General features: G+C 34.6%; 1 protein-coding gene across 3 annotated transcripts in view; it reads left to right on the top strand.

Annotated features, from left to right (window-relative positions):
- LOC114054211 (high affinity cAMP-specific 3',5'-cyclic phosphodiesterase 7A) overlaps window positions 1-12,584 on the top strand; it is a 141,220-nt gene that overhangs the window by 64,960 nt on the left and 63,676 nt on the right. For all 3 annotated transcript variants that reach the window (XM_027877382.1, XM_027877380.1, XM_027877381.1), the window contains exon 2: window positions 7,341-7,401. In XM_027877382.1, the coding sequence (XP_027733183.1) occupies window positions 7,341-7,401 (61 nt within the window). The remainder of the gene's footprint in view (window positions 1-7,340; window positions 7,402-12,584) is intronic.

Genomic DNA, 12,584 nt, shown 5'->3' with positions numbered 1-12,584 from the left:
CAAAAAAATCAGTAGCTATAACAACCCTTTGTAACCAAATATTTACTACACAGTCTTTATACTATAACTTGATTATTAGATAGAAATTTCTGACTTGCAGAGTTACAAATTAATTATCTGGAGGGATTTTTCAAAATTAGTACTTTTAGGATATCTTGTTATGAAAATGGGAAGGTTTAAAGGATTAGCATGTAATTGTTTATGCTAATAGATGCAACTGGTGGCATTATTCAAGATCCTGCAGCTAAAACATTGAAATAGTTTTGAAGCTTAGTTGTTTTGGGATTTTTTCCCTTCAGATTGATTTCATAAATTTTTATTTCATTTGAGATAATATCATTTATTATGTCTTTGTATATCTATATAAATTAATTTTATGTTTTATGATTCACTTAATGACTTATGTTGGGATAGTATTGCTTTATACATTGCATAGCTGAAAATGAGTTTTTAATAAGAACTGGAGATTTTGACTTTTAACTCAAAGTTCATATTAAGTATATTTGACTATAATCCTGTTCTTTATTTTAGCTGTATATAAGAACTGACTTGTGTCCAGCAATCAGCAAGATTTGACAGTGAGCTACTATTAGAACATTCCAGATTGTTAGTACATTAAAATGACATTTCAGCATAACCAAAAGAAAAAAAATTAATTATATTTTATACTCTCATTCCAGAAGCTAAATGTTTTCCTCAAAACCTAGTAATTTGTTGGATATTAGAGGCTTAATGGAAGTTGATTTATAGCATATGTCATTTCACTATTTGATGGTCTCCTTATTCTGATTTGGCTCATAGAAATCAATATTTTGTACTATCATGCATCATAGGGTTTTCCCTATAATGATATTTTTTCCCCTGGTTTTGTGTTTGTCTGTTTTTTTTTTAATAGTATTTTATTTTTTTCAATTACATGTAGTTTTCAACATTCATTTTTATAAGATTTTGAGTTCCATATTTTTCTCCCTTCCTCCCCAAGAGAGCAAGCAGTCTGATGATATAGTCTATAAATGTGCAATCATGGAAACATATTTCTACATTAGTCACATTGTGAAAGAAAAAACAGAACAAAAGGGAAAAACCACAACCCCTCCCCTAACAAAAAAGTGAAAACAGTGTGCTTCCATCTGCATTCAGACTCCATATTTCCTTTTCTGGATGTGGACAGCATTCTCCATCATGAGTCTTCTGGAGTTGTCTTGGATCATTGTTTTACTGAGAAGAGCCAAGTCAGTCATAGTGGATCATTGCACAGTGTTACTATTAATGTGTGTAATGTTCCCCTGGTTTTGCTCACTTCACTCGGCATCAATTCATGTAAGTCTTTCCGAAATCCACCTGCTCATCATTTTTTATAGGACGATAGCATTGGATTACATTCATATACCACAGGTTGTTCAGCCATTCCCCAATTGATGGGCATCCCCTCATTTTCCAATTCTTTGCCACTACAAAAAGAGCTGCTAGAAATATTTTTGTACCTGTGGGTCCTTTTCCCTTTTTTATGATCTCTTTGGGATACAGACCTGGTGGTGGTATTGCTGGATCAAAGGGTATGCACAGTTTGATTGCCCTTTGGGCATAGTTCCAAATTCTCCAGAACGGTTGGATCAGTTCAAAACACCACCAACCATACATTAGTGTCCCAATTTTACCACATCTTTTCCAACATTTATCAGTTTCCTTTTCTGTCATATTAGCCAGTCTAGTTAGTTGAGTGTTGGTACCTCAGAGTTAATTTAATTTAATCAGTCATGATTTAGAGCATTTCTTCATATGACCTATAATGGTATTATTAAATTGAGTTGTATGACCTATTCATTTTCTGCAGGTTAAACAGGAAGCACAGGGTGAGGGGTGGGGGAACCTCTTGTCAGTCAGTGCTTTTTAGCACCAATTGATGCCAGGTTTTTTGCTTGAGAATAAATTAACTCAAATTTACCAGGAAACATACCTGTAGGATTCTCTTGTGGATTTTTAGTAGATTTAAATTAATAAGGAAATTGATCATTTTTAACCAATATGGTTATAGTACATAAATTTATGTTTTTCTTTTTTAGCTTAATTTGACAGAAAGAAATTCTTTTACTTGGAGACCTAAAAGAAATAGAATTTTTTAACTTTCAAATTGAACACATTAGCTATGGAAATTGTAGAAAGTAAGCACACTTATGCTAGGTAACAGGCATATTTTATCTCAAGCCTTTTTAGACTTTCAAAATATGTAATAAAAAGTATATTAAGTGGGAAAAGTCATTTTATTAAGTTCATCATGAAGAACAGAACACACTTCAATTTGACCATTGATTTTCAAAATCAAACCAGAAAGAATACTAGTCCATAGAAAAAGACTGGTTGGCCCCCCATACTGTATCTTATTTGTCAGCATATGAACCTCTATTTTGAAGTGGGATCAATTTTAGTTACAATTTATAAGCACCAAAAAGTGGTCTGCTTAGACATACATAAACTTAAAAAGAATTGTTATGTAGTTTTAGAATATAATTTTATTTGCACAGAATACAGAATTGTATATATAATTTATAGAAGATGTGGAAATTGTATTCTTTTAAAGATGGGAAGGTATCTAGAAGTTACATGGTCTCATATCTTAATTTTGTAGATAAGGAAACTAAAACATGAAGAGTTTGTGACTTGAACTGGTGGTCATAGCTAATCTATTTCCAGAGCCAGGAAGAAGACTCGAGTCTCTTTGTTCTTGCATAAGCCAATGCTGTTTTTACACAGCCATGTATTTTTCTTCAGATTATTTTAATTCAAAGTTTAGAATTAAAGTTTTATAAATTAATGTAATGTCAAATTCTAAAATGTGGTGTCAAAGGAATAGTTTGTGAGCATTTAGAAAGGAAAATGGTGATGCTTGAGAAGCTGTAGCAGGTTAGTTAAGACTAGGTCATGCCAGACTTAGCTTATTTCCTTTGAAAAGGTTAGACTGATAGGTTAGATTTCAGTGCAACAGACCTGAATTTCATCAAGCCATTGAAAAAGTCTCATGATATCCTTGTGGGCAGGATGGAGATGTGGACTAGACAGGAGTGTACAATTAGGTGGATTTCAAACTAGTTTCAGTGGCAAGAGCACTGACTTTGTAGGCAGGGAACCTTGGTTTGGATGTCAGTTCTGCTATTTACCACCTTTGTGACTCTAGACAAGTCACTAACTTGAACCTTGGTTTCCTCATCTGTAAAATGAGGTTGGAATAGATGGTCTTTGAGTTCCTTTCATGTTTTAAATCTGTCAAACTAGGAAACGGACTAATAGAAAGCAACTTGGCTGTGATCATATATAACTAATAAGTGTCAAAGATAGGGTTTGAACCAAGGTCTTCCTGACTTTAAATCTGTTGTCCTTTTCTTTCTGCTAAACTGCTTTTCACCAAGCCATACTCCAGTCTTCATTGTATGGAAGGTGATCCTGGGTCCTCAGAAACTGCACTCAGGGTCTGACAAGTTATGCCCTGTTGGAAAGTCTCCAAAACGTGCTGTCTGCTTTCTGAGGACCAATCTACTCAGTGTGGTGATGAATTCTTTGGCTGTTACAATCCAGCAGTAAAGAGTTTAAAGTGGCCCTGAGGCCCGTGAGGTGCCTTCCACTGTACTAGTGACTGTGGCAGAAAGTGGACAGAGGGCGTAAAGAATCACACCTTCTCTACAGCATAGACAAATATTACCTTAATTGTTGACATTGTCAACAGGAGAGAATTTTCCAGGGATTAAATAAAAGTAATAATGCCAGAGGAACTAAATCATATCAATCTCTGCATTCTTATCATAAATGAAACCAGAATACTTTCATGATTGACATTTACTGGAGGAGTACTATGAAAATAATTGCAGTTTGTAGTCCAACATTTATTGCCGAGGATGAGGGTAGAGAATTCAATGAGGAATGCAATTCCACTTTCAAGAGTAAATAAGCATATATTTATGCTTGTTACATATATGATTCAAATCAATATGTAAACTTAATATTGAGGGTGTATGCACATTGTATATATTTGAATACTTTGACTTCAACACAAAACTGGACATGGGGAGGAGAATGAAGAATAATGCTGTGAATGTGATTGATTTATAGGTCATATAAAAGAAGAAAGAATACCAAATATTTGGGGGGTGGGGACTTGGATTTTATTGTACCCTCCAAAAGTGACCAAGAGAATATTAGAGACTATTAACTTATATGCTTCCTTTCTCTGCACTATAAAGTTTTAATGAGAATAATATATACACACATTGAAGGCATCCTCAACGAAGGTATAAGAAAGAATAGGTAGCATTTAATAAGCAATATTGATGGCAAACCATATCACCACAATTGTGTAGAGAACGAGATCCTCCTGCACTTATTGTACAACTGTTGAAATATATTTGGTTCAGTAAAGGAAAAAAAAGCCATCTTATAATAATAGATATCATTTATATAGCTCTTTAATATTTGCAGAGTATTTCACGTTGTCAACCTCATTTGATCCTCATAACAACCCTGTGAGGTAGGTGCTATTATTATCTTTATTTTACAGATGAGGAAACTGAGACAGCGAGGTTAAATTACTTGCCCAGGGTCACATAATTTTTAACTGTCTAAGGTCAGATTTGAACTCAGGTTTTCATGATTCCAAGCCCAGTGCTCTATTCATCACACCACTATCCTCTAAATTAAAGTTATCTTCCATGAATTTGCTTTTTTAAAAAAAAAATCACACAAAATTTCTTTTAAAATATAAATATGTATATAGCTATTAACTTCTGATTAACACCAATCAGTTTATAAGACAGGGAGATAAATGCTTGCCAAAAGTATTTGCCACCTTTATGATATCCTATGCAAATAGAATAAGAATTCCCTAGATAATGAGGTCCTCCAAATGTTGTTTACAGATGTCAGTCATTAGTCCCCAAGCATTTATTAAGTGTTTATATGTGTTAGGCACTCTGGTAAGCACTGGGGTTACAAAGAAAAATGTAAACTATCTACATTCAGTAGCTGGTTTGTAATCTTAGAGGTGAGGAGAGATAGGGACTGGGAAAGGCCTCTTGTAGAAGATAGGATCTGAGATGAATCTTGAAGGGTGGTAGAGAAATGAGGAGGCAGTGGTCCAGAGGGAAAGTATTGCAGGCATGGGGGACAGCCAGTGCAAAGATGCAAAGTCAGGAGATAAAGTATGGTGTGCAAAAAATAGTTAGCAGACCATGTACTTGTGTCATAGAGTGTAGAGGAAAGTCAAGTGGAGCAAGATTAGAAAAGAAAGAAGGGGTCAGTTTATGATAGCTTTAAATGTCCCAGAATTTCATAATTGACAATGGAAATAATAGGGAGCCGTTGGAGTTTATTGTGCTGATTAAATCAAGTTCTGGAAGTTTGCAGAGCCTCCCTCATGAGGCTTATATACCTATAATTTTTCAAAGGAGTTCAATTGAACTGTCCACACAGAAGAAAAAAAATGGATAAAGAATGCCTTTGTGCGATCAATGCAAGTAATAAGCAACTACTATGCTGGGCATTGTATTTACTAATATTGAGAACAAGGAGTAAGTTACTGGATAGCCCATGTGCTCCATTCTTAGCATAACTTGAAGAAGGGCTGTGATACATTGGTTTGACTCCCTGTTGAGAATTTACAGGGGACATAGGCAAGTGTTATGTAAGATGAGGTGATTGATGAAATATGTTCTGCATCATTTGAAGGAGCACCGTCACTGATATCACAGAGCCATTGAAGTATAATGAAAACGTTTTGCTGGGTAAATAAATCATAATGAAATCCATGTAAATAATTAAATTTTAGCTTTCTTTAGAAGAAAAAAACCGTCACATCTTCAGAAAATTAAGTATTGTGTTTTTAAAAATTTGTTGGAGAGGGAGCGAGGCATAATGGAAAGAGTGCTACCAGAGTTGGAGACAGCAGAGCTGATCGGCTGTCACGCTTCAGGCACTTATTAGTGCGGGATGATCATGCACAGCTCACTGAACTTCGTTGAGGCTCAGCTTTCTGGTTCACAAAATGTGAATGGGAACTTGAATTGCATGTTTCTCAGGGTTATAATAAAGAAAGCACTTTGTAAACTTGAAAACGTAATTTGAAATAAGTTTTATGTTTACATTCAATGGACATAGTATATTTTTTCTAAATGGCTAAAGTAGATTTTCTGAAAGACTTGGTAACTGTCTTCCTAATATAGGTTAAGTAATAAAATTGTACTTTTTTTTAAAAAAAGGGTGTTTTAGACTTTTAATCAATTAGACTGTATGTTGTCCAAATTAATTATTTGGTAAGGTTTTACTTTAGTACAAGAAGAATTTAAAAGAAATATATTATCCCCTTACTAAAAATAACTCAACAAATTTAACGTGTTGCTTACAGGTTTAATCCTTATTGTCACATTTAAGTTCCTTTTCAACCTGACCAAAAGCCTAACTTTTGGTTTAGGCTGTTTTGCTGTCCTCAAACATGTCTTGTATATTTCTCTTTATTTTCTGTTATACCTAACTAAGCTGCTCTCCTAAATGTTGCTCATCCTTCCATGCTCATTTTATTCATAATAACTATTTTTTATAGCTCTTTAAAATTTATATAGCATCTTCCTTGTAACAGTGCTATGAAGTAAATGGTGTAATAATTACTCTCATAGATGAAGAAATTAAGATTTAGATATGCTCAGGTTTAAATAAATAAGTAGAATAATTTGTATTCCGGTTTAGCCAGGTCATCTGATATAGCAGGCTTCATGATGTTTCTCTAAATCCTTCTTCTCAGTGGGGACTTTCCTGACAACCCTTGCCATACTTTGTTACTCATTTAACCATATATTATTTTGTATTAATTTTTTTTTTACTTTTCATGTGCTTGTCTCCATTATAAACTCTTGAAAATAAGGCTTATACATTTTTGTATCTCCCCTTAGATCAGTTTATTATACATGTTCCATCCTCCTTGATAGATCATAAACTTGAAGGTACAGGGATTATATTGTCTCCTCCTCCTCTCTCTCTCTCCCTTCCCCTTTTCCTTCTTTCTTCCTTCTCTTCCTCCCTTCCTCTCTTTTGTTTTTTCTAGAATGTGTATAATTCCTTATACATAATAGGAACTTAATAAGTATTTTTTGAGTTGAAGATACAAAAAGAAACTACCTTGAAGTTTCTCCAAATAATCTTCAATACTGTTCCTATCAACAGAAACATATTGACCTGAATCCACTATATTCTTATCAATTTCCTAAACAATAACAGCACCATCCCATTGTTTCATATACATGCTAAATTCTGATATGTGTATTAATGTGTATTAAGAGTGGGGTTTTTTGTTTGTTTTTCAGAGACGTGGAGCAATTTCCTATGATAGTTCTGATCAAACTGCATTGTACATTCGTATGCTGGGTAAGTATTTATATTTTTCCTTTTTAATGAGTTAAAGTGTGATTTGAGGTTGTGTTTAGGAAAAATACAAAAATATGGTAGATGGTACAGTAGATAAAATGCTGGACTTGAAATCAGGAAGGTCTGAATTCAAATCCTGCCTTTACCACTTATCAGCTGTATAACCCTGAATAAGTCATTTAACCTCTCTAAGTCATAGTTTCCTAATATGAAAAATGAAGATCATAATAGCTCCTACCTCACAGGGCTGTTGTGAGAATCAAATGACCTCAAAGTGTAAAGCACTTTGCAAACCTTAAAGTGCTATATAATATTTTATTGTTGTTATTGTAACAACAAATAGAATCTTAAAGCTGCTGAAATGCAGATAAGCCAATCTTGGGGTTTTTTATATATCAGTGCTGGATTTATTTGTCCAAAAGGGAAAGAATGATTTGTCCTCTATGTCTGTTTTTCAAGATGCCTGAAACATTTTTGAATAGATGCATATAGAAAAAAATGACACATCAGTTAATATGTGCATTTTATGCATGAACACTAATAGTATTCTCTTCTTGGTTTTCTGTTGGTCACACAGAGATTATACTTACTTGCATGTGATTGAATGGGATCTAGAGTGGCATTTAAAAAAACAGTGATCCCTTACATGAAACTAATTATATTTTAATAAAAAAAATTAGTATTCATTAAATTGTATTATCTGGTGATTACAGAAACTATGTAATTGAGATTTGAGTCTCAATTGGAAACTCAATAAAATAAAGAATTGGAGACTGTTGTGATATTAAAATTACTTTAGCCTAGAAAGAATTTTTGGCTAATATGTAGACATGATACATTTTAGTAAAACTTACCTGAGTTTGAATTTTGGGGGTTTGAATATTTTACTATTTTATTACAATATTACTTGTACTTATACAGTTCCTTATTTTTTTTTCTCCCATGAGTATTTTAACACTGATTGTAAGAGAATATAAAAATGACACTCTTGTGATTATGGTGAACATAGGGCATTTCTTCTCAATTGGGAGTAAACAGTAGTCAAAGGGGAGAAATATAGAAGCAAATAAAGACTGTGTTTTGTGCATCTTAAATATAATAACTTAATGTTTCAATTTCTTTTTTTTACCAATACTTCTAAAAGCTGCACATTGATATTAATAACCATTTAAAATAATTGAATCTCACACTCGGAAGAGACTTTAGTGATACTTGTATTCGTTATGTATGTGGATATTCCAAGATGGTCCAAACTAGGGGAAAGGAAAGCATATTTTTAGCAAGATTTTGCAAGATGAATTTTCTTTGTCAAATCATATGCACTAAATTTTAATTTGGTAAGATAGTTACTGTGTAGATATCATTAGGTACAAACTCTAATAGAAAGAGAATAACATTTAAATGAATGATTAAAATTTGTTGTTCATTTCTTTTCAGTCGTGTCTGACTCTTCATGACCTCATTTGGGGTTTCTTGGTAGAGATTCTGTAGTGATTTGCCATTTCCTTCTCCAGCTCATTTTACAGATGAGGAAACTGAGGCAAACAGGGTTAAGTGATTTTCCTAGGGTCACACAGCTAGTAAGTTTCTGAGGCCCAATTTGAGCTCTAGAAGATGAGTCTTCCTGACTCCAGGTCTGGCACTCTATCTACTGCACCACCTCACTGCCTTGTGAGTCATACAAGTTCACAATGAGAACTGCAAAAAATAATGTCAATTATGGAGTAACATTTTCTTTTTTTTTTTTTTTAATTTAAATATTTATTTTTAGTTTTCAACATTCACTCCAAGATTTTGAGTTCCATATTTTCTCCATATCTCTCCCCAACTCCCACCCCAAGATGGCATGCATTCTGAATACCCCTTCTCCTAATCTGCCCTCCCTTCTGTCACCCTTCTTCTCTTATCCCCTTCCCCTTCTATTTTCTTGTAGGGTAGGATAGATTTCTATATCCCATTGCCTGTATATCTCGTTTCCCAGTTGCATGTAAAAACAATTTTTAACATTTGTTTTTAAAACTTTGGGTTCCAAATTCTCTCCCTTCCTCCCTCCCCACCCACCCTCATTGAGAAGGCAAGCAACTCGATAAAGGTTATACAAATGTAGTCATGCAAAATACTTCAATAGTAGTCATGTTGTGAAAAACTAACTGTATTTCCCTTCATCCTGTCCCACCCCCTGTTTATTCTATTCTCACTTTTGGCCCTGTCCCTCCTCAGAAGTATTTGCTTCTGATTACCCCCTCCCCCAATCTGGCCACCCTTCTATCATTTCCCCCTCTTGTCCCCTTCCACCCTGTTATCCTGTAGGGTTAGGTAGATTTCCATACCCAATTGAGTGTATAGTAACATTTTCTTTTTCAGAGCTTTTTTGGACAATTGAAATTTCCTTTTTTATACGGAAAATACGTTTTTGAAGCTGAGTTTTGCTTATCTACAGACATTTGCTTAAGAGAGAAGATAAGACATTATTTCATTGAAATATATGGGATGTGAGAGTAAATCAAAAATTTTTTTTAAAATTAGGAGTCTAATGTGAAATCTTTTTGGCTAGGATTGGAGTAATGAAATATTTCTACCACTTTGTGTATCATGTGAGCAGGGGGAGGGGAAAGGAGAAACAAAAGAAATGGCTATTATCTTTGCTCTTGAACTTGTAACAAATATGAGACAAATATGAAACTGTTGGAATACATGATAATGTATAAATTGTATTTGGATGTACTAGAGTAAGTGATTAGTATAATATACTAATTATATATTAGTATATAAATTAGTATAACATACTAATACTATGCTAACATGTATTAGTATATATTAGTATATAGACTTGTGATCAGTCTAGACCAGGCCTGCACAACTGTGGCACGCCAAAAGATTTTGAGTGGCATATGAGAAATGTAGAGGAAAACATCCTCTGCATTTTTCAAAACCTCCTGAAATCCTTTGGGGTGCCTATGGGCCACAGATTGTGCAAAACTGTAAAGATTGTTGAGAAGAGTCTTAGGATACTGTGCACTTTCTATCAGGAATAGCCTATTGCTGTCTCTATTTTCCAGATGAAGAAATTGAAGCTCAACAAAATGAAGTGATGGCTTAACTTCACACAACTGATACTACCAGACAGGACTGGAACTTAGATTTTCTGACTCATGGTCTAATGTTGTAATCCCTGTATCAAACTGTGCTACTCTACCATAATTTGGAGGAGAGCATTCTGGGCAGGAAGTGTATACAGCATTCACAAAAGTACAGAACCTAGAATAACAAAACTCTTTCCATATAAATTTAAATGGAAAGAAAGTTCTTAAACTTGTTTCCATATTTGTTCTGAAGAGAATTTCAAATTAACTACCATAATGGAAGATGATTTTACTTTTTCCTTAAGAAAATGGGGAAATCCAAATGTATAGTAGTTCAGGTTAACTTCTGCTCTTATAGACATATTTTCTATCATTCTGGATTGACATTGCCAAAGTGCAGAGTAAAATGTGCATTATAAAATCTTGGTTTGTATACAAATTTTGTTTGAAAGAAAAACTTTCTCTGCTATAATATAACTATTCTAGCTCAGTTTTGTGTAGTGTAGGTGCTAGAAGCCACCAAATCTCAGAACATCTGCTTGTGAACAAGCAAATAAAATCAGTCAACCAATTAGTAAAAATTTTTTAAAGCACCCATACTGAATACTATGTGCCAGACACCATGCTAAGTGCTGAAGATACAAAAAGAGGCAAAAGAGAGTCTCTGTCCTCACGAAACTCACAATTTGTTGTTGTTTGGCAAAACTGTGTTGATGCTGGAATCACATTGTTAGGAAATAATGTACTTTAAAAAAAAATTAACCCCAATACCTTTTATGAAAGGGCATTACTAAATCACTGGAGTGGGAAAGGCTTTATTTTTGGAATATAGCTTTTTTCTTGGGTTTTATCTAAGTTGTTTCACTTACTCTCAATCAAAACAAAGCAACTACTACCTTTTTATGCAGTGGGGCAGAGAGCAAAATACATATATTTGAGTTGGTCCCATGTTGATTTTACAGTCAGTCAGTCAACAAGTATTTATTAAGCACTCATTATGTGGCAGGCACTGGCTGAGGTTACAAAGAAAGGCAAAAACACAGCCCCTGTTCTCAGAGTTCACAATTCTAATGGGTGAGATAACATTAAAACATACACACACACACACACACACACACACACACACACGTATACATTTATGTGTGTGTGTGTGTGTGTACACACGTACATATATATACATATCACAAAAGGATATATTTATATCTTAATATATCAGAGGCAAAGCACTATCATGGGGGAGAGAGTAGGGGAATAACACCAGGAAAGGCATCTTGTAGAATGTCAAATTTCAACTGAATTTTGCAGGAAGGCAGGCAGGGAAGCCAGGAGGCAGAGGTAAAGAAGGAAAGCATTAGAAACATTGAAGACAGTCAGTGAAAAGGCACTGAGATGTGGGCCGAAGCCTAGTGTATGAGAAATATCAAGTAGGCCAGTATAGCTGGACCATGTAATACTTGGTGAGGAGTAAAGTGTATAAAGACCAAAAAGGCAAGAAAGGGACAGGTAGTGAAGGGCTTTAAATGCCAAACAGGATATTTATTTTATTTTACTTTGGCAAGGCAATTGGGGTTAAGTGACTTGCCCAGGGTCACACAGCTAGTAAGTGGCAAGTGTCTGAGGTTGGATTTGAACTCAGGTCCTCCTGACTCCAGGGCCAGTGTTCTATCCAATGCTCCACTTAGGTGCCCCAAACAGAATATTTGAGGTTATTGTAGATTATAGGTAGCAACTGGAGGACACAGGCAGACCTGCACTTTAGGAAAATCACTTTGGCAGCTGAGTAGAGATAAATTAAATGAGGAAGAGACTTGAGACAAGCCGACCAATGAGAAGGCTGTTATATCTCAGACATGAGGTGATGAGGGCCTATACCATAGTGCTGGTGTGTGAGTGGAGACAAATGGACATATGTGAGAAAAGTTATGAAGGTAGAAATGACAACAGTTTGGATATGTGGGGTGAATATGAGTTAAGTACTATGTTGAAGATGATATTTAGATTATAACCTAGGAGACTTGAAGAATGGTGGTACCCTTGAAAGTAATTTGGACGTTTGGAAGGGGGAATGAGTTGGGGGTAATGATAGTGAGTTCTTCTTTA

The sequence above is a fragment of the Vombatus ursinus genome, unplaced genomic scaffold (assembly GCF_900497805.2).
Source record: "Vombatus ursinus unplaced genomic scaffold, bare-nosed wombat genome assembly UNPS02014812.1, whole genome shotgun sequence".
Lineage (NCBI taxonomy): Eukaryota > Metazoa > Chordata > Mammalia > Diprotodontia > Vombatidae > Vombatus > Vombatus ursinus.
Note: the sequence above shows the minus strand (reverse complement) of the source record. Positions and strands in the feature narration are given on the sequence as shown.